This window comes from Oryza sativa, chromosome 5 (assembly GCF_034140825.1).
Source record: "Oryza sativa Japonica Group chromosome 5, ASM3414082v1".
Lineage (NCBI taxonomy): Eukaryota > Viridiplantae > Streptophyta > Magnoliopsida > Poales > Poaceae > Oryza > Oryza sativa.
The window spans coordinates 18,806,666-18,827,946 of NC_089039.1; the positions used below are offsets into that span (position 1 = coordinate 18,806,666).

The window sequence follows — 21,281 nt, forward strand, 5'->3', positions numbered from 1 at the left end:
TGATAAGAACACCTACACGATCTTCACACCGTGTAACTGAATCAGATAAGTCATACATAACTTAACCGGACTCCACATCGCTCCAGAAACAAAATCAAATTTTGTAACAAAACAAAACTACAAAAGGAAGCCACATCTATGCAATAGTGAGGAACCAATTTTAACGGACCATTTGTGTGCATGTCGCGTACGCGCGCCGCCTGGCGGTCTTGTGAGCGAGCATGCACATGTTCCTCTTGTTCTCTCCACCACACATGTATCAAGTGGCTAGGAGAGCCACTTTTATAGAATAGGTAAGGTGGTATTAAACATCCCATGCATACCATCACATGAGGTGGATTTCTGTGATTTTCAAAATAATTAATCTTCAAATGAGTTAAAGCCCATCTATTAACTCTAACAATTTCTAATAAATTCCTATGTTTCAATTTTTGTTAACCATCCAAATACATTATACATGTTGTTTCTCTGTTTTGATATCCTATAATATTGCATGGCGTGTGATAATCTATTTCTAAGTTGTCATGTTCATATAATCTACCTTAGGGTTTACAAAATCGATGGAAATTGGTCAGGATTTTGTAAAATTCAGACCTCTAATTTAGGTCAGAAACACAAACCTTTTGTATTTTTTGGTCAGGTTAAAAAAAAGTTCAAATTGATCAGTTTTCATTTTTTTTATCAACATTTTTCGTGAAATCTAAAGATATTACCGCTGTTTTTGATACAGTGTAAGGATCGTGTAACCTCTTTAGGTCATTTACTTTCTTCGTCTTAAAAAAAAGTCTAATCCTAAGAATGTATTTGGATATGCATGTTATCCAAATAGATCTTTAGGATTATTTTTTTCCGATAAAAGAGCATGTGTCGTATGTGTGTTGCAGATTATCAGGAGTGTATCAAGCCTACTCTCTATAAAAAAAAAACTCAACCTAGGAAGAGATGACAATGAATGATAGATTCAGTTTTTTTAGACGGAGGGAGTAGAGCGGGGCAGCGTTGACACTTTGACGGTGGGGCGCGATCACGTACCGTACAGTACGTCGGGCTACAGCACGTTACGGCTATCCTATCACGGGATAATGACCGCATGGCAGTTTTGGTACACTTGAACAGCGAGTAGTGTACTCTCTCTGTTTAAAAAAACAAACCCTGTGGTTGAATCTAGATTGAGTTTTTTTTTTAACGGAGAGTGTAATTGGCAGTTTTACATGTTTTTTCGTCTCTTTGGGCGTACGTCCGGCTACGCCACGGCGGCCGTTGCACATGTACCGCATGGACCAGAAAGTCAGCGGCTGAGGTAGGACATGATTTATCAACGAAGAGAGGATCAACCGTGACAAGGACCAATAATATCCCTCAGCAGGGGTCACAATCTCGACGATTTCCGTGAATTTCCAGCGTCTCCAGCTGGCTTCAAATGTGCATCTCGAATTGGTTTTGTTCGATAACTACTCCGACTGGTCTCGAAAGTTGCAAGCAAGTCAAGATTGTAAATCCTAGTAAGTGCAGGCTAATAATTCAGCCGACCTGTTGGTTATAAGGTTCTTTATAGCTTTCTCTCAGCCTTCCCATATAATAGTTAGCTCTTTATAATTAATATAGGGCTCACTTATCTCTCTCACAGAATTTTGTGGTTCTTGTGTCCAAGCCGGCTGTAAGTTTACAGCCCACTTCTCCTCTCTCTCCTCTCTTCTCTCATCTACCTCAGCATTTAGCCGGTTAATAACCTACTGTTATACTTGCTCTGAAAGTTTATCAACAGTCGACACATGGTAATACTTGGTCTATTCTTGTAGTTCAACAGTCAAAAATACTACTTGGTGAAGGTGTATGTGGGTGGGAGGGAATGAAATCTACTAAATAGACCAACCTTTGCTTGTGGGCCGACCTAGGCCCGCTTGAACAATTGGTGACTTAGAGCAAGTTCAATAGTATAGCCAACTGCTGGCTCTAAATCATCTATAGTCAACTTAATAGTTAATTCATACAATAGTTATCTATAAACATGTACTACTGTTGATGCGAAAAACACACGCTGGTCAGGGAGATCTGCTTAGTTCTAGTGCAGGTCCAAGACGTTGATGAGATACGGGCGTGCCAGTCAGTTTGATCCTGCAACTGACAAGATATGCAAATAGCAGATCAATGAGTCGATCGGCTGACAAGCCAATGGATTAATTCCAGCCGATGCCGATACCAGCTGATAGCGATAGGGTTTTGAGCAAATAGGAAAAACTACGAATTACACCCCCCCGAACTATCGCGGTCGTCCGAATTAGCCCCCTTGAACCACAAAACCGGACATTCTTCACCCCCAACTATGCAAACCGGACGAATTACACCCTCGAACCAATTCAGAGCGGTTTTGTCCAACGTGGCGCACACGTGGCAATCCAGTCAGTGTTTTTTTAATTAAAAAATTGTGGGACCCGTATGCCATACTCTTCTCTTCTTCCTCTCTCTATTCTCTCTCTCGTTTTTTCTCTCTCGTGGCTCGTGGGGACGGCGCGGACGGCGACGGCGGCAGCGGAGGCAGCAATCGTGGGGAGGCGAGCGGCGGGGTAGGGCGGCGGAGGAGGCGAGCGGCGGCGGGAGCTCGTGCTGCTCGCGGAGGAGGTGAGATGGCGACGGCGGAAGAGGCGAGCAGCGGCGTGGTGCAGCGGAGGAGGCAGCGGCGGCGGCGAGGCGAGGCGGTAGAGAGGGAAGAGGCGGCCGGCGAGCCCGGTCGAGTTGCGCCCCCTCCGCGGTGGACCCACCGGCGGCGACGCCGACCGCCGTGCCTCTCCCCTCTCCCATCTTTCGACGCCGACTGCCGCGCCTCTCCTCTCCCCCATCTTTCGTCAGCCGCCGCCTCGCCTCGCCGCCGCCACTGCCTCCTTCGCCGCACCCCGCCGCCGTTCGCCTCCTCCGCCGCCCTGCCCCGCCGCTCACCTCCCCGCACTCGCTGCCTCCGCCGCTGCCTCGCCTCGCCACCGCCGCTGCCTCCTCCTCCACACCCACCGCCACTCGCCTCTTCCGCTGCCGCTCGCCTCCTCCGCCGCCCTGCCCCGCCGCTCGCCTCCCTGCGCTCGCTGCCTCCGCCGCTGCCGCTGCCTCCGTCGTCGCCGTCCTCGCCGTCCCCGCGAGCCACGAGAGAGAAAAAGCGAAAGAGAGAGAGAGAGAGAATAGAGGGAGAGGAAGAAGAGAAGAGTATGGCATGCGGGTCCCACAATTTTTTAATTAAAAAAACGCTGACTGGATTGCCACGTGTGCGCTACGTTGGACAAAACCGCTTTGAATTGGTTCGAGGGGGGTAATTCATCCGGTTTGTATAGTTGGAGGTGAAGAATGTCCGGTTTTGTGGTTCAGGGGGGTAATTCGGACGACCGCGATAGTTCGGGGGGTAATTCGTACTTTTTCCATAATAATATAAAGGCAATCGGCTGATGATAACATAATATAACAATAATATAATCAATTAGAAACCAATCGGCTAACAGTGATATGATAGAACAAGCATTGATCCGAAGGTTAAAGCATATATCGGCTAGTGGTCCGATGTCATAAAATTCACAAGAGTAGATAAACAGTAAAGTCTTTATTGTGATCGGCTAAATCCAATATGTATGCAATCCTTGTAAGCCGATGCAACGTCCAGATAACTTATCGGCTAGCACCCCGATAAAACACTAGCATGAACCTATCGGCTTAACAAGACTTATATTATCAACAACAATCTAGTAGGTCGAACCTAACCGATGCAACACGAGATTGTATATGATAATGTAGTACTTGATGAGCTGATAGATCTGTCTAATGTGATGGATATAACAAATCTATTTATAACAGCATTATGATTGTAGAGATATATCGGCTAAGACAGAAGATCAGACCTAACCGAGACAGTCCCAACTAAACCGATGCGTCTCTAAACACAATGCAACTAAAGATAGAATTGAGATATCCTGTAGGCAAATATATCAACCAAACCAGAGTGATCCAAGAGATCGAAGCGATGTAGCCTTGAACAACACCAACGTAGCCAATAGATTCACCAGGGCCGGCGAAACGTTAGGACTTACCTCTTCGCCGGAGATCGAACTGAACCGATGCAACCCCACGTCAGGTGCCAAGTTCTATCGGATGATAAGTAAAAACCTTGGTAAAGAGGGTGGCGATGCGCCGAGAGTAGTTGTATTGATCGAGAGATTGATAGATTACAATGACCCCAGGTGTACATATTTATACACATAGGTAGATACTAGTTCTTGTAAGACAAGAAAGAAACTTTCCTAAAGATAAAAGGAAAACACAAACTATTCCTAATTAATAGATAACTTGCCATGTCGCATCCTCCTTGAACTCGGACTCTTCTGGATAAATTTCCTTTAATTCATCCGACTCCACTAAGAACACAACTGCTGGCGATTTGACGACTCCCATCGGCCGATTCCAAGACTCTGAAGCCGATACTGACTCTAGGCTGATGATGACTTTGGGCTTACCAAATTTTGGCGTTAACAACTACACAATTAATATCTGGTTCTACCTATCATATACACATGTATCTTAGAGTCCGTGCTGCAGCTAGCAACAAATCTGTAGTCCGCTACTCTTCTCTCTCCTCATTTATTTTCTCGAAATGTGCTTATAGCTAGCTTATAGTCTGCTATTATACCTGCTCTTAGGGCCTTATATACAGCATAGGAAAAGGTACACCCAAGATCCCTCAACTTGTCATCGAGATACAAAATCGTCCCCCAATTGCAAAACCAGATACCGGGCGTCCCTCAACTAACAAAACCGTTTGTTTTAGGTCCCTTGATGGTTTTGACCCCCGATTTTGTCCATCGTGGCAGCTGAGTCAGCGTGGGACCCACGTGGGCCCCACATGTCAGGCTGAGTCATCTCTCTCCCTTCCTCCTACTCTCTCTCTCTCTCTCGCTCTTCTCTTCTCTGCACGAGTGTGATGGCGTGGCCTCCTCCTCCGGTGACCGGTTGAAGGGGTTGGCCAAGAGCGGCGGGGCGAGGCTGATGGCGGCGGGCGACGAGGCAGCGACGGCGGCTGCGAAGTGTGAGCAGTCCGCCACGCCTGGGTCGCAGTCCACAACCCCCGCACCATCTCTGCGCCGCCCTCACCGTACTCGAGCTGCGCCACCCAGCGCCCGCCCACGACGTCGCGCTGCCCTTGCCGTCCTCGAGCTCCGCCACACCGCGCCGCCGCCGGGGAGGGTAGGAGGGAGGCATGAGAGGAAGAGGGCCCAGAGGAAGCCGGCGGCGGCGAGGTGAAGTCAACCGAGCGCTTGCTGAGGCCGGCAAGTGGGCAACGCGACGACGCGGTGACGCGGGAGAAGGGAAGCCGCGACGACGAGCAGCGGGGACGGGGAGCGCGAGGACACATGGCCGATCTGCCGCCCGCGTCGTCGTCATCGCCGCCGCCTCTTCACCGTCCTCCTACCGCCCGCTGGCGTCGTCGTCCCAACCCGCCCTCCCGTCTTCCCCAAGGCCCGTTGTCCCGCGCACCATTGACACCACCCCGTTCCCCACCACCTTCGTCCAGGGCGACACCACTGGCGATGGCGAGGAGGGTGGCGCGGTGGGAGGAGTGGTCGGCGACGAGGACGGAGACGACAGTGAGGAGGAGCGAACCGCGCGGGGAGTCCGGGTCAAGGCGGGCGGCGCAGAGGTGGCCAGCGTCGAGGTTGGCCTTGGCCAGGGAGAGGAGGCGCGAGAGCTCGTCGTCGTCGTCCGCAACGGCGGCGCGCGAGGGACCGCCGGGCATCGGCGGCGTGTGCTGGGTTGTTGCGGGTGTGGGGGCCGCCGACGCCCTCCTCTCCCACCTCGCCGCCGACACAGTCTCCCCCGCCGCCCTCGACTCGCTCCCCTCCTCTTCCCCGCCATTCTCATCCCCACCCCCGCCGCTGCCGCCGCCCACCTCGCCGTCGTCCCCCGGCGACCGCGTGCGCCCGCCAGCCGCCCTGTAGCGAGTGAGCCATGAGCGAGGAGAAAAGAGAGAGGGAGGGAGGGAGATGATGTGGTAGCCTGACATGTGGGGCCCATGTGGGTCCCACGCTGACTCAGCCGCCACATCAGATAAAACCGGGGTCAAAACCATCGAGGGACCTAAAGCGAATGGTTTTGGTAGTTGAGGGATGACCGATATCTGGTTTTGCGATTGGAGGATGATTTTGTATCTCAATGACAAGTTGAGGGACCTTGGGTCTACTTTTTCCTAGGCATATGGTCCTCATCTAATTAAGAAGAGGATAAGTCTATTTTACGTCCCTAATTTCTCACTCTGGTTTGAATCGTCTCCTTGAACCGTAAAACCGGGTATAACGTATACCTCATTTTCGAAAATCAGTGCAAATTAACTTCTTTTGAAAACGGTTTCTGCTGACATGGCAATTAGACTGTAATTGACTCGCTGAGTTAGTTGGCCGGCAAGCTCCTCCCCCGCACACGATGGCCGACGACTCCTCCCCCTTGGCGCCCCGACCAGAGAGCTCTTCACCCCACTCAGCCCCCCGACGAGATCCACCCCACCGTCACCCCCCTCCCCGGCCCCCAAACACATCACTCATAGCCCTGGACCGCGCGCTCCAGGTAGGCGGCGGCGCGCTCCTTGTCCTGCCTCGCATCCTACAGCACATGGCTCAGCACTTCAGCAGGTCACCCTACGTCGTCGGGGGAGCGCGAGCTCCTCCACTGCGCGCCGCGGCTGCCCAGCTCCTCCCCTCGTGTGCCGCCGGCCCGGCCGACGAGGCGACGAGTTCCTCCTCTCGAGCGCAGCCCGGTTGGCGAGCTACTACTCGTCCACACGTACGTGCATCCAGCCGACCATGAGGACGCGCGCCCGCCCGAGACATGCTACCCGACACCAGCGACGGCGGCTGTTGCATGCAAAGCAAGGTGTACCCGCGCCACTGCCAGGCCTCTGTTGCTGCTGGAAGGTGACAGAGGAGGAACAAGAGAGAGAGAGAGGAGGAATACGACTCGTTCTCCTAACACACAAAAAATGCAGGCTTGCTACCTCGCTTAGGCTGTGTTTAGATTTAAAGTTTAGATCCAAACTTCAGTCCTTTTCTATCACATTAACCTGTCATACACACAACTTTTTAGTCACATCATCTCCAATTTCAATCAAAATCTAAACTTTGCATTTGAGCTAAACACAGCCCTAGACACCTAACACACAGACACACACAGAGATCGAGCTACCGATCACTAAACAATCAGAGGAGCGAGGTCGACCTGCACGGTGTCGACAGTGGTCGACGGCAAGCAGTTCACGCTAGGTGTCACCGTGTCGGTGGGCCGACCTTGGGGCAGTCCATGGGCGCGGAATGCCGACGAAGGGCGGGGCTAACGCCGACGAACTGGAGGGTGGAGCTTGTTTCTGCTCTCGGCAGGAAGACGAAGACGGAGCGGACTTGAGCGTGACAAGTCTTACGTGATTAGATTAACTCGCACGGTAACCGCCGAAAACCGTGTGAATTTCGTTGATAAGCATTTGAATTCAAAATTTGGAGGTTTCGTGGTCTGGTTGTGGTTACAGCACGGTTTGACGCGGTAACCGTGATATTTGCATGGTAACTATGAGTTTTGTAGCTGAACAGAACAATGCTAAACTTTAAAAAAACAATTAAATGTGTATAGATATTATGAATAATTGAAAGAATATATAACATACTTGCAAACCTAATTTTTGGGTGTAAAATACAAAAATTAGGGCTCAAGATATATTTTCTTCTCTATTGGGCCTTAATGGACTGGTTGCACCATGCAACTTAAGGCCCTTTTTTTTTCCTTTTTCTATTTTCTAAACCATTATCTGTTTTGTCCTCAAATTTAATTTTGTCTTACTCTTTTTTTTATAAAATTTCTTCACCATCTACCACTAAAAATCAAGAACCACAACCATGATATTTTTGGAATTTTTTTTCAGTTTCTTTTGGGAAATTTTGAATTTTGTCAAAATTCCCTAAATCCTACAGGTAATCCCGTGGATACCGGCAGTAAGGGAAACCCTAGTTAGATTCAATGGATTCAACCGGGGGTATTTTGGTGAGTCAAATTATGAAAAACAGTAAAATGATTTTAGTTTGGGAGAAAGGGAAGAAATGATATTGTAGTGAATACCATAGTAAACCCATATTTGAGGATGGCATGATCTCAATTTTATCTGGTATATCAAGTACCCACAGTATCCTGTTCAAACAGTAGGGACAGGATCATTTCCCAAAAACAGAGTTTGAAAAGGCTTTAAGGGGGTGTTTATATCTAGGGGTGTAAAATTTTGGTGTGTCACATCATATGGAGTGTCGCATGGGGTGTTTAGTCACTAATAAAAAAAACAATTACAGAATTCGTCAGTAAACCGCGAGACGAATTTATTAAGCCTAATTAATCCGTTATTAGCAAATATTTACTGTAGCACCACATTTTCAAATCATGAAGCAATTAGGCTTAAAAGATTCGTCTAGCAAATTAGTTGCAATCTGTATAATTAGTTATTTTTAGCCTATATTTAATACTTCAGATGTTCAAACGTTCGATGTAAAGGGTGAAAAATTTTAGGGTGGGATCTAAATAGGGCCTAAATTGTACACACGGTTACCATAGGCGTTGGCCGTCTCGAGTCCAAAACACCCCATTAGCGCGGTTACCACCGAGACCATCGCCAGTGTGTACACGCACCGCGCCGCGTCGATGCCACCACCGCGAAAGAAGCGGAAGGCCCCTGCCCCGGCGGGGCCGCCGCCGCCGCCTCGCCGCCCGCCGTCGCCGTCCCGCCTGGAGTTCCGCTCTCCGGCGGACGGCGCGTGGTACGAGGCGCGGGTGGCGGTGCAGGGGGGCGCGCTGCGCGTCATGTACGAGCTGTTCACCGAGGAGCAGGACGAGTGGTACGACCCGCTCGACGCGGCCGCGCTCCGCGCCAGGTTCCGCGCGCCGTCCACGCCTCTCGACGACGCCCGCTGCCGCGACCTCCGCCCCGGCGACCCGCTCTGCGTCGCCTGCGCCCTCGCCGGCGGCGTCGAGCTCAAGTTCTTCGACGCCGTCCTCGAATCCGTACGTACCGCACCGGCCCTCCTCCTCCTCCCTCCCGCTGGTTGTTCGAGCCGTGAAACGCCGGCGAAAACGCAGGTCTCGCCGGCGGCGCACGAGACGGTGGACGGCGAGGAGCGGTGCGCGTGCCGTTTCTCGGTGCGGTGGGCGGAGGGGCCGCTCGCCGGGGCCATGGCGGAGGTCGGCGTCGAGCAGGTCTGCTGCGTGCGGTCCACTACTCCGGTGCGAGACCCGGTGCTGGCCGAGTTCTTGGACGGCGTCGTCAGCAAGTCGCCCGGCGACGATGGCGAGGGCAGCGCGACGGCGGCGTCTCGGTCATCCGGCGCCGTGGCGCCTTAGGTTCGCCGTTACGGCCGGCCATCGCCTCTTGGGTTCCCGCGCTTTCCGTTGCGCGTGAAATCATGCAGAGGAAATGGAAAAACAGCTGCTACTAGGGTGACTCTTGGATCCCCCCCCCCCTATTAGCTATATACTTCTACCTATAATGACCACTTGCACAATATATAAAGAATGTACTTAAGAGGCTTAAGACCCTCTCTATTTCCACTTTGTGAATCCCCTTTAAGAATGTAAGATGCATGCCATCACCAAAAGTTTAAACTCATGGGGAGCATTTTTGTTTGTAGCACCGCCACATTTGACCTCTTCGTTCAACTGCAAAATGTATTTGGTATAATTTTTTGGGTCGGACATGTTTGAAAGGGATTTCTAGGATGTGGCATATAACTTATAAGGCAAAGATAAGTGGCCGATGTCAATAAAATAATGTTAGAGTAAGACTTGGACTTGGACACTCACCCTTAGATCTCATCTCTTTAACGGTCCATATTCATTCAGAGGTACACTAAAAAAATCCTTTCGTATAGTCCATCTCACTATTGTAATAGTAGTACACAGTGGTTTATGTGATGAGCTACCCTTAGAGCATGGTCAATATATAGGTCCTGTTTGGAAGATTAGCCCGAGGTTAATTTTGAGCTAAGGTTTAGTCTTGAATTGGTGGGCTAAACATTAGCCTAGGGTAACATGTTTAGATCCATAGGCTAATTTAGGGCTAAAATGTGGAGAGAGAGTAGAGAGAGGGAGATAGGGCTGCTTTTTGATGGTTCTCACGGAAAATTAGCCCCATTAGCACCCATTGGAGTGGCTAATGTTTTGAGGGGGACTAATTCACTTTAGCCCTAAATTAGCCTACCTGTTTAGATTCTTAGGGCTAATTTATGGTCAAAAGGTGGGGGCTAATAATTAGTTCATCTAACCAACGGGGCCGTAATCCATATGAAGATACCGTTAGAGCATGGTCAATATATAATCCATCACATGATCTAGTGGATGAACTCTACGGTGAGAATAAAATCATGTGAAAGCTTGTGCAACCTATAGGGCTAGCAAGGTACCATAACCCACCATAAACTATATATGTACTAGCCTGTGACAGGTGGGCTCGGACACAAACTCTCTCTCTCCTCTAGAGTCTAGTGCTAGGCATTATGTTAAGTATCTGGTTCTAAGGCCTTATTTGATAAAAAAAAAGGCCAAAAACATCATATCAAATGTTTAGACATATATATGGAGATTAAATGTGGGAAAAACCAACTGCACAGTTTGTATGTAAATTGCGAGATGAATCTTTTGAGTCTAATTACACCATAATTTGATAATGTGGTGCTACGTACAGTAAATATTTGCTAATGACAGATTAATTGAGCTTAATAAATTCGTCTTGCAGTTTACAGGCAGAATTTGTAATTTGTTTTGTTATTAGTCTATGTTTAATACTTCAAATATGTGTCCGTATACTTCAAAAACTTTACAACCAAAGAACTAACCACACCCTAAGGTGAAAAGGGTTGGAACAAATGATGTAAAGTGTAGAGCCAATTCTATCTCCTTCTCTCCTATAGAACCACTTACAACATACATTGCGGATGATCTTATGTACTATATAAATAAATATCATTCTCTTTCTCCTCACTCATTTACTATATAATGGATCACACCTTAGATTCTACTCATCAGGGTAGCCACAATATGACCATAAAGAGGTCATAAGCTTGATTTGTAGGCATATACATTGTAGACATAAGCCACAAGCATTCAATGCAAGAGGCTCTCTCACAAGCAAAAAAAATAATGAGGTAAAACAGATATGCGCAGATATTAAGGCTGTGCTTAGATCAAGGGTGAAAAGTTTTGACGTGTCAAATTGGATATACGAATATACATTTAAAGTATTAAACGTAGACTAATAACAAAACAAATTACAGATTCCGCATGTAAACTCCGAGATGAATTTATTAAGCCTAATTAATCCGTCATTAGCAAATTTTACTATAGCACCACATTGTCAGATCATGGAGCAATAAGGCTTAAAAGATTCGTCTCGCAATTTACACGCAATCTATGTAATTAGTTTTTTTATATTTAATACTCTATGCATGTGTCCAAACATTCAATGTGACAGGATGAAAAATTTTACAATGGGATCTAATCAGGCCCTAAGGTCCTGTTCGAGGAGTTTAAGATTCTTAAAAGTAGCTGGTTGGTTGCCAACTTCTAAGAATCTGGAAAATATGTGTTTCCTAACTTTTAGCTTTTACTTTATTTTTTGGATTAATCTAGGTAAAAATCTAGACTATTTGAGGAGCTGAAGATTCTAGAAAAAGTTACAGCTGCTAGAAGCTCTATAAACCAGAGCCTGAGATGGCTAGTAAAAAAGTACTATTTTCAATGAGACATAGAGCCCAACTTAACACTAGACTTGCTTCAAGCATTGTGCCAACGGTAATAGAAATGGTGAGACCTACCTTAATACCACCCAAGGTTTCACTTATCGCGCGATAATCACGCTATTATCGCGGTTATCATGCTTACCGCGGGGTACGGTAGGGGAAACCGCCGATATGGTTTGGATGAACTTTAACCAAATTCAAAATTCCGGAAAAAAATAAAAAAAATTGAAAAAAAATAATGGATGTAATTCTTGATTTGTAATTGCCAATGGTGAAGAAAATTTTTGAAATAGAGTAAGCTAAATTCAAATTTGAGGGCAAAACCAAAAAAACTTTACAAATTGGAAAAAAGGAAGACAATATTGGGCCTCAAGTATCCTACATATTCTTCCAATTATTCTCAATTTCTAGTTTTCTATATATATTCAACCATATTTTTTATTTTTTTCCCTATTTATTTTTCATTTACATGATTTCAGCTACACAGCCCGTGATAACCGTGCGAATATCGTGGTTATTGCGGTGAACCGTGCGATTATCACGGTGAAACCGCGAAACCGCCGAGTTCTGAATTTGAATTTTCAGATGTGATTTTTGTGCGATTTTAGACGATTATCGTGGTTATCGTGCTACCGTGGGGTGACGGTAACCCCGACCCAAACGCTAAGGTAAACCCTGATACCACCTAGGTTCATAAGCATTAGAAATGCCCTTGTAGAACCTCACCATTGAAAAGTGATTTAGCAATATACATTACTATTGGTATTCTAAATATAACATACCCAATACTTATGTACTAAGCTCAGCGGGGCCCACTATATACAAGTTTTATACAGAATCAAAGTCTTATCGTATGGCAAAGGTCCTGAGTGGATAAGTAAAGAGTCCTGATAAGTAAAGTGAAGCAAAGTCCTACTCAGCCACTACAAAATCTACTCGAATTGTATTCATACTTGACCAGGAGATATCTAAGGATATAAATATAATATCTCGCAGGAGGAGAGGGAACAAGCAAAGACGCTAAGACAAGTCCACTACAGAGCCACAAAAGCCAGGGCAATACAAGCTACCTCCAATCTTGCCGAATTCTTATTCGAGGAAGCTAAAGACCTAACAGAGACTAGATTAGATTCTCCTCCTCATTGTACTTGTGAGGGATTGATTATACAATAGTAACACTGGCTTTGATCTAAAGGAGTAGGGCTATTACCTATTAGTAGGGGGGCCAAACCTGTATAAAAATCCTTATCTCCCATCTCTTTTACCGTAATCTCGCGTATAGCCTAATACTAAGTCTCTCCAATACATTACAAATACCATAATCGGTATAACCCGTCGACAATTGTCATTGCCCTTAGTAGTCTAAAAGTTAAGGTTGCGTAACAGAATTCAATATTAAATGGCTTTGCTGTAGCTCAAACTAGTAGACCGAAAGGTGAAATGGGCTACGGATTATAACGTTTATCCGTACATAAATAGCAAAAGGAATGGAAATTAAATATAACTTTATTGTTTTATTTTTGAGAATTTTATTTAAATTTAAAAATAAATCCTTTAATAACTTATTAAAACTAATGATAAAGTCCATTTTGGGCCTTCAATTTTACTTGAAGTCCATTATTTTCAACTTTCAAAACTGGACAAACAACACCTTGGAACGTGTTTTTTTAGCCATTTCGTTTAAAATTAAGGTGGTTTTTCTAGTTCGTACTTTCATTATGCAAATTTTACAGATGTAGATGTCACGTAATTAGACCCACTACTATGAAATTTAGCTAATTGAAGTTCATGTTAGTGAAAAACCACCATTATATCCATCAAAACCATTGTAAAATATGGTTTAGGATGTATTTTTCCTGTTTTGGAAGTTGAGGGTGAAAAAGAAACGATGTTTGTAGTTAAGGGTGAAAATGGACTATGATCAAAAGTTCAATGGCTAAAATGGACTTTACCCTAAAAAGGAACATGTTTGCTGGGCACATTATAGGAAAGCTAATATTACCATACCATGTACTATGATAATGGAGTGGTAACTTTTACCACATCACATTATTTGTGGGGCACGGCCAAATCATTGCCACTAGGGGTGGACGGTGGACCTACGATTGAAGCAGGTCACGGGCTGGCCCATTATGAGTTAGGCCAAGATCCAAATGATATAGTTAAAACTTGAAACAAGTGGGCCCTCTCTCCCGAGTCCATAGTCTGCCCCTGATTACCACGAGATGAGAAAAGGTCTAGCTGCTTTTGCCTGAAATCAGGTATCAAAGAGTTGATTCGTCCATATGATTTGATATCATAGGTATACCTCCGTCAAAAAAATAAGTGAAGCCGTAGGCATATGTGTCCAACGTTTGACGTCTTATTTGGAAATTTTATGATTTTTTTTTAAAAAAAGTCACACATAAAGTATTATTCATGTTTTATCATCTAATAACAATAAAAATATTAATCATAATTTTTTTTCAAATAAGACCAACGGTCACAACATTGAGTTCTTAGGTACATGGATTCAAATATTTGTATGAAATTGATGGCGCTATTTGACGATCATTTGATGTATTTTTGGATTCCATGGTCTGTTTAAAAATCTCGGCAATGTAAATGAGCTGGTAAATAAAATTACATGCAACTGTTGCTGCTTTTGATTGAATACCATGGGTTCTTTTTTTTAAGCACCGAATATCATGAGTTTTGTCTGGTACTTCTTTTTTTCAGAATATTTTGTTATGCAAATCTGAAAATTACATAAGAATATATCTTGTTTTTCATGTGTCGGGATTTATCAACAGCATTCTTATCTTAAACGTAGAACATTTACTCGATAGTTTCCTCATTTTCTCCTTCCAACTTATCCCATCAAATCCTCCATTAAACTTTTTTTTTTAAAAAAAAAATCTGAATAAGGTGCAGAGAGTTGAGCAGTAGATTTCAAAAGGATGTAAAGTAACTGTCGTCAGCCCTCTTTTTTCTCCCTCGGAAATACTTCAGGTTCAACATTACTTTATATATTTTCTCTATTTCATAATGTAAGGCTTTTTAGCATTGCTCACATTTATATAGATATTAATGAATCTAGAAATATATGTGTGTCTAGATTCATTAACATCTATATGAATATGGCAATGCTAGAAAGTCTTATATCATGAAACGGAGGGAGTAATAGTTATGAATTTTTCTCCTGAATGATCTGGAAGGTTGCACATTGCTTGATTCGTTGTGCAAAAATGTCACTCACTTGGGATGGCATTGCTTAGAGGCAGAGCAAACAACAACCAACATGTGGAAGAAGATGGTGAGAATGGTGAGGTTCAAGCTGAGGCTTGCTTGGAAATGCAACTGGCCAACAAACCAAAAGCTATGGCTGAACCATCCATCCTTCCATTTCACTGCATCTTTGAGCTCTTCTCGTGGGTATTTATACCATGCCATGGGCGGCATTTGCTCCCTGGTTGATCTCTGAAGAGTTCAGAATTCAGAGCAGAAGTAGTATGAAGCTTCTTGACACATGCATGCCAAAACATGGCTCCGTTTGGAGAAGGCTTAGCAATTAGCATGTTTGAGGATGTGCAAGAGGAGGTTTATCCAGGACAATCTATAAAGGTAAGAGTGTTTGAATTCTGTTTGCTATCTATGATGTCGTGGGACAGTTTGCAGTAAATTATTCTTGTAGATCCTTTTCTCTTGAAGTTCCCACATATTAACATTAGAGAAGATTACACCTCCTGGTTTGGTTCTCCTTTTCAGACTTGCTCATCTAGTTTGGTTAAATAATCCTTAGATCTATCCTTATGTTGGCTAAAGATTATGATTTCAACTTTTTTTTTTGTTCCAAGATTTCAACTCCATTTAGGAATGATCTGTCACACACAAATGTTTACTGTAAATACTTGTGATGAGTCGCATTTGGAGTCATTTAGGAATTGATCTCTCTCGCATACAAATATATTCCTAAAACCAGATGCATCTAAGAACCTTAGCTCTTGAAAGGAACCCATTAAACATGTCGGTGGGAGCCTTGCTAGGTAAAAATCTGTCCAAATTCGTAATGCTAGGTAGTAGTAGCAAGCATGACGGCCGTTGTTACATTATTGCAATTTCAAGTTGCTACAGTTCAATCTCTCATAAAAAGTTGCCACAGTTCAAAAAGAGGAGCGCTGTACTTCAATTTTCTACTACTACAACATGTTTTTGCATGCTATGTTTTCTGATCCTTGGATTACATGCTCTCAGTAATCCAACACAGCTTTTTTTTTTAAACAATTGAACATAAGCATCAGTTAATTCGATTACTTAGCTCAATACACCTGATGAAACAAGAAACAAAACTAAATGATCTCAATCAACAGCATCCTTTCTGTTCACAAAATCATACAGAACATTATTACGGAGTCTATACATGTACTACAAGAAGGGAAGTCATATAATTCAATTGAATTTCTGGTTGCTATAACATACAAAAGGTGCAACTGTAATTATCTAGTTTGCAGTAACTAAGTTCACCAAAATGCTGTGGCCAGTATATATACCAAAAAAGAAATACATTTTGGCCTTCTTTTAACATACAACACACACACACATATCAGCTTTCCTCAGCGTGACATCTTCTCTTCTATGCAACCGTGGAACTGAATGAACAAATGATCTGTTGCAGTGCACACCATGGAACCTGACAACTTGAAGCTCACCGAATTTCTTGGTTTCACTCATCATGCATAAGCCAGCAAAGTAGCCAACACAATCGAAAATACCAAAACCGAGAGTGTCAATGGTTGTTTTGTCAGAGGACTTGCATTAGGCAACCATGGATATGCATCCGGAGGTGGCATGACACAATTATCACCATTGAAGTACACGCGGTGTGGGAAGGCCCATCCCTTGTCAAAGGTGAAGTCCTTGGAATCCTTACGCAGAAGAAGTTCTGACTGTGCATTTCCAAGTGGACCAGCTTGCATGAGCAAATCGTTATAGAACTTAACTCCCCAGAACATCGCAGTATCATCTAAAATAGAAGGAATAAACTTCATCAGAGAAAGAGAGAGAGAGAGAGAGATAAAGGAACGTATTACAAGTGCACTCCAATTTTCTTAAATAAAGGAGAACAGTTTGTAAATTGACTTACTTATCTTGCTTCCATATGGAGTAAGTGGCTTGTAGTTGAAGCTAAACAGCTGGGTGATATTATTGAAGTTAGGATGTTGAGCGACCAAATTCCACTGTGTGTAATTCATGCGGTAGTTGAAGTTCGTAATCGTGATCTTCACTCTCCAATATTCCTTATAGTTGAGTTTCACATGCCAGTGGATTCTGATCGGGCACATGTGAGAAGTACATTGGACAAGAGGCTGACCGGTCCATTTGCCAGGGCCATCAATGGCAGATTGTAAATAAGGTGAATTCTCACTGTGGAAATGCATGGAACTTGTTAGCAATTTTGCAGAAAAGTTGGGCCTCAACAAGAAGCGAAGTAAGAGTTTTGGTTTTATTAACTCACTTTACACAGCTTCCAGGACTTGTCCCATTGTTTTGGCAGCCACAAGAGCATGTTGGGCAGTTCACAATTGTGTCATTATAAAATGATGAGAGAGATACACAGCAGGAAGGAGTCTTCTGAGCAAGAAATTGGGAGTATGTGCAGGTCACATTCCATGTCACTGCAAACAGATTTTATTTTTGTTAAGAAACAAAAAACAAAAATGAACTTTATGGTATAAGATTTTGACAAATTTAACTTCTATATGGAGCCACTATGATGCATGTCTGCATTTGACGAATATTATTTGCTAGAGAATAATATTAACTGAATTAGCTGTATTCTATTAGGCCAACATGCCAAGTAATATAACCTATTATCAACTATTATTCACAGTTGGACTCATCTCACTTTGAGAACAATCTCTTTCCCTTCAACAGATTACATCTTCTTACTAACCCTACACATAAGGTAACCTAGTTCAACCATGCAATTGTTGTTTAGGCTGCAAATGCATTTCCTCAAAGAATGAAAGCAATTGGTATTAAACATTAAAGAACAACAGATGAGCTACTTACTTAGAGCTTGGGTTGCTCTGCGCCCATCCCCGGTGAAAAACTTAGTAGGCCTGACAATCATAGCACGCCCGCACGTGTACCCAGGACCTGGGGCCTTAAGAGTGAAGTTCTTAGGCAACTTAACTGTCTTGTTGGTAGTCCCAGCAAGACCTACACTGATCTGGAAGGAAGAAGCAGCATTTGATGGGTCCTGGTTAAATGTATTTATAACTCCAGCTTTGCAGCAATTAGCGATTTGCATGTTGTATGGGGTGCCCGGAAGCAGATCAACAACTGTGGGATCCTTCTTGCAGCAGTGGGGCGTGCCACCCTTGAACTTTGAGCAATCGCCCTGCTCAGTGGTCTGTGCTCCAACCATCGACCAAATGACCTCCTTCTTTGCCCATGTCCACCCCAGCTGCCACCCAGGTGCCTGGATGTGCCGGAATTGTTGATAGTTGAACATCGTGACCACAGCCTGCACAAGAAACATTTTGGGGGGAAATCATGACACACATATACAAGATAATCAGAGTATCCATAATATGCTGACATAAAACTCGTGTTTATTATTGTTAATTGCTGCATATGTTTCTGACCAGCTGCTGGTTATGCTATCAACTTTGTACTTCAAAGACAACTTGTAGTAGTATCAAATAAAATAAAATTATGGCCTAATAATAGTTGGGGAAACAAGATGCAGATGGATTTTTTTGAACGAACAATACAAGATGCATTTTTTGGTGTGGGGTTGCTACTTACAACATAGCCATCAGGAGTCCACGACATAACGTCCCATTTTATCGTGATGTTTCCATTTGGATCCAGCGCATCATAAGCCTCTGCAAGAGGAAAACAAAAAAGAGTTGCATATCAAGATCCTGAACAAGGGAAACGAAATGGGGGTAAATTAGCAGTTCGGCAGATGAATAAGCCCCATGAGTTAGTTATATCGTGATCCCGATTTCGATCTGGAAGGGAATTTTTTTTCGAATTCGCCTCTCCTGATCAGATCTATCACCTTGGGCACTGATTAGTGTGGGAAGGAAGCTCCATGCGTGCTCCTCTCAATGGATCTAAGCTACCTAACCTGATCCAAGAATCCGGTCAAGCGGGAGCGAAACGAACTGAATTACTGCTACCTAATCTGCTCCAAGAATTCTGGCAAAAGCAGGAGCGAAACGAACTGAATTACTGATGAAACGAATCGGAATTCAAAAAAAAAAAAAAAGCCACCGACACACCGAACTGGAGCCACCGACACAGTCAGGAGGGGATCGCATTGCCCAAATCTCGTGGTCACAACTCGTGAAAGTTAGTCGAGAGCCTCGGCGATCGGGCCGGCGCATGGATCTGAGACCGGCACGGCACGAGCTGGCAGGCGCAAACAGAGAGAGAGAGAGAGAAGGAGCGAGAGCCGGGGAAACCTGTGGTGGCCGGCGCGGAGAAGAGCAGCGCCGCCGCGAGCAGCACGGCGCAGCAGCAGCACGGCGCCACGGATCTGGAGCTCCCGGCTCCCCCCACCGCCATATCCCCGCCCGATCGAGCTCGCGCTCCCCGCTCCGGAATGCGAGCGCCCGCCCGCCCGGCGTCCCCCTCCTCCGCCCCACCGGAAGACGAGGAGCGGCAGGCAAATTGAGCTGGTCCGCCGCGCCGCGTGCGTCAGCTCGTCACTCTCCTCCGCTCTGCGCCTCGGTGGAAGCAAATATATTGCGGCATTTTCTCGCCGCGAGAAGTGGTACTACTAGTAGCAGGGGTAGATGCGACGCGCCAACCGCCAGGCAAGGCAAGGGGAAACCGACACTACCGCGGGGGAATAAAAAAGGCGCAGGTGACAGAGCCTCTCCTCCCTCTTTCTGTCGGTGGCACTCGGCTCGCCGCTCGCCACTGTGTTTGTGTGTGGGTTTCAGTAGTTGGTGCGGCTGCTGCTGGCTCGTCTCGTGGACGTATCAACAACACCCCCCCCCCCCCCCCCCCCCGTTGCCGTTGCCATCGACGACCTTGCTGGGATTAACAAATTCAGGATTGATTATTTGTATCTCTCTTTTATTTAATTCTGCGTGTTTTGTTTTTGCTCCTGGTTTAATTATTGGTTGGGGTTAGCATCGAGATGTCTAGCTGGATGGGTGTACTGTATAGCTCGGGCCAGCTCTAACCCTAACCACCTCCAAGTGTTCTTCTTTTCTTTTTCCTGGTAGTAATGGTTTGCCCCCACATGTCGGTGATGGTCTGATGGAATGGATGGTGATCTTTTTTTCTTTTCTTTTCTTTTTTTTTTGTTTTTCTTGCTGTTTAGGTTGTATTTTTTTCCCCATGGTTGTAAAGAAGAAATATTTTTTTCTCCCAACAAAGAGATATTGCAGATCTATTGATAGAAAATATCGGAACGGTTCGTCTGATCAGCTTCAGTATTTGCAAATATTCAGTTCACTAATCTGGGCCTCGAGCATGTGAAGCATGTGGCAATCATGTAGTAATGTGGAGCAGGGAACATGCAGAATTCTTACTATCAAAATGCTGATGATGGATAAACAGTCCAATTCCGTTTGGAGATAAAGGAAAAGCGTTTCCCTTCCTCTTTGCTACGCCATTTTTTTTTTGCGCTGCATTAATATTGCTCGATCCATCTTATGTTTATTCATCTTCCGTTTTATAAAAAAGAAGATATATGTTCTCTTCTTGGTGTGGTACCTAAATTTGGCCAGCTGTTGACGGTCGTTATCGATCGGTTTCGACCGTCAATATTACCAAAATAGAGTAGAACTAGTTATGCTTGCAAATTGCAATGCATATATATGTTAGAATAATAATATTCCACTAGTATTAGGTGTACTAACCTTTTGCAGGGAATAATCATAAAGTGGAGGAGAATCGACATCAACTCAGACGATAAATCAATCGGACGATGTCGACGATCAGACTTATGCAATAATCATAAAGTGGAGGAGAATCGACATCAACTCAGACGATAAATCAATCGGACGATGTCGACAATCAGACTTATGCATGAATGTGCCAAGAACTCAAAAATGACACAACCAATTAGACCAAAGTTCACAAGTCTACGAAGGAGAGCAATAGAGGAGGCCGCCAGCCGAAGATGGGCCGGGATGGCCCAGCCCATGGTCCATCCTGATGCTGTTGGATGCAGGGTTTGGCGTGGACATCCAGGATTGCTCCCCAATAACGGTTAGAGGGCATTTCCGACCATTCCAACTGCCATAACCGTCACTGGGAGGCTATAAAAGGACTTCACCTCCTCACTCTCTTCACACACCTCAAGCAAGAGCTCTCTCATATTCTCTCAAGTTAGTTTAGTGTTATCTAGCTAGTGGAATAGGAATAGAATAGAAATCGGGAGTCCGGAAGCCTTCGGAAGAGTTCGGGCATGGCTCTAGTAGCTTTCCTTTCCTCTTCTGTAAGCTTTGTACTTTATTTAGAATACTCTTCTTTATACATTTATGGTAT

General features: G+C 44.9%; 2 protein-coding genes and 1 long non-coding RNA gene across 3 annotated transcripts; 2 read left to right on the plus strand and 1 right to left on the minus strand.

Moving 5' to 3' along the window:
- The first annotated feature begins 8,655 nt into the window (after positions 1-8,655).
- Positions 8,656-9,705, plus strand: LOC107276993 (uncharacterized). Its single transcript, XM_015783604.3, has 2 exons — positions 8,656-9,054; positions 9,130-9,705. Exons 1-2 carry the CDS (start codon positions 8,695-8,697, stop codon positions 9,388-9,390), a joined length of 621 nt encoding a protein of 206 aa, XP_015639090.1. The 5' UTR covers positions 8,656-8,694; the 3' UTR covers positions 9,391-9,705.
- Positions 9,706-15,059: 5,354 nt separating this feature from the next.
- LOC4338657 (uncharacterized) lies at positions 15,060-16,785 on the plus strand. Its single transcript, XR_001546137.3, has 2 exons — positions 15,060-15,386; positions 16,438-16,785. It is a non-coding gene; the product is annotated as an uncharacterized lncRNA (long non-coding RNA).
- On the minus strand, positions 16,186-19,601 carry LOC4338658 (COBRA-like protein 3). The gene is given in 7 exon segments (XM_015784601.3): positions 16,186-16,537; positions 16,540-16,785; positions 16,906-17,186; positions 17,278-17,437; positions 17,835-18,291; positions 18,576-18,655; positions 19,241-19,601. Coding segments are annotated over 7 exon segments (1,524 nt in total). The 5' UTR covers positions 19,344-19,601; the 3' UTR covers positions 16,186-16,340.
- Positions 19,602-21,281: the final 1,680 nt, after the last annotated feature.

Bases quoted from the DNA above. Each gene is read 5' to 3' on its own strand.
- LOC107276993 (XM_015783604.3), top strand. From the start codon at position 8,695: ATGCCACCACCGCGAAAGAAGCGGAAGGCCCCTGCCCCGGCGGGGCCG. The intron at 9,055-9,129 runs GTACGTACCGCA...GCGAAAACGCAG, and splicing joins TCGACGCCGTCCTCGAATCC to GTCTCGCCGGCGGCGCACGA.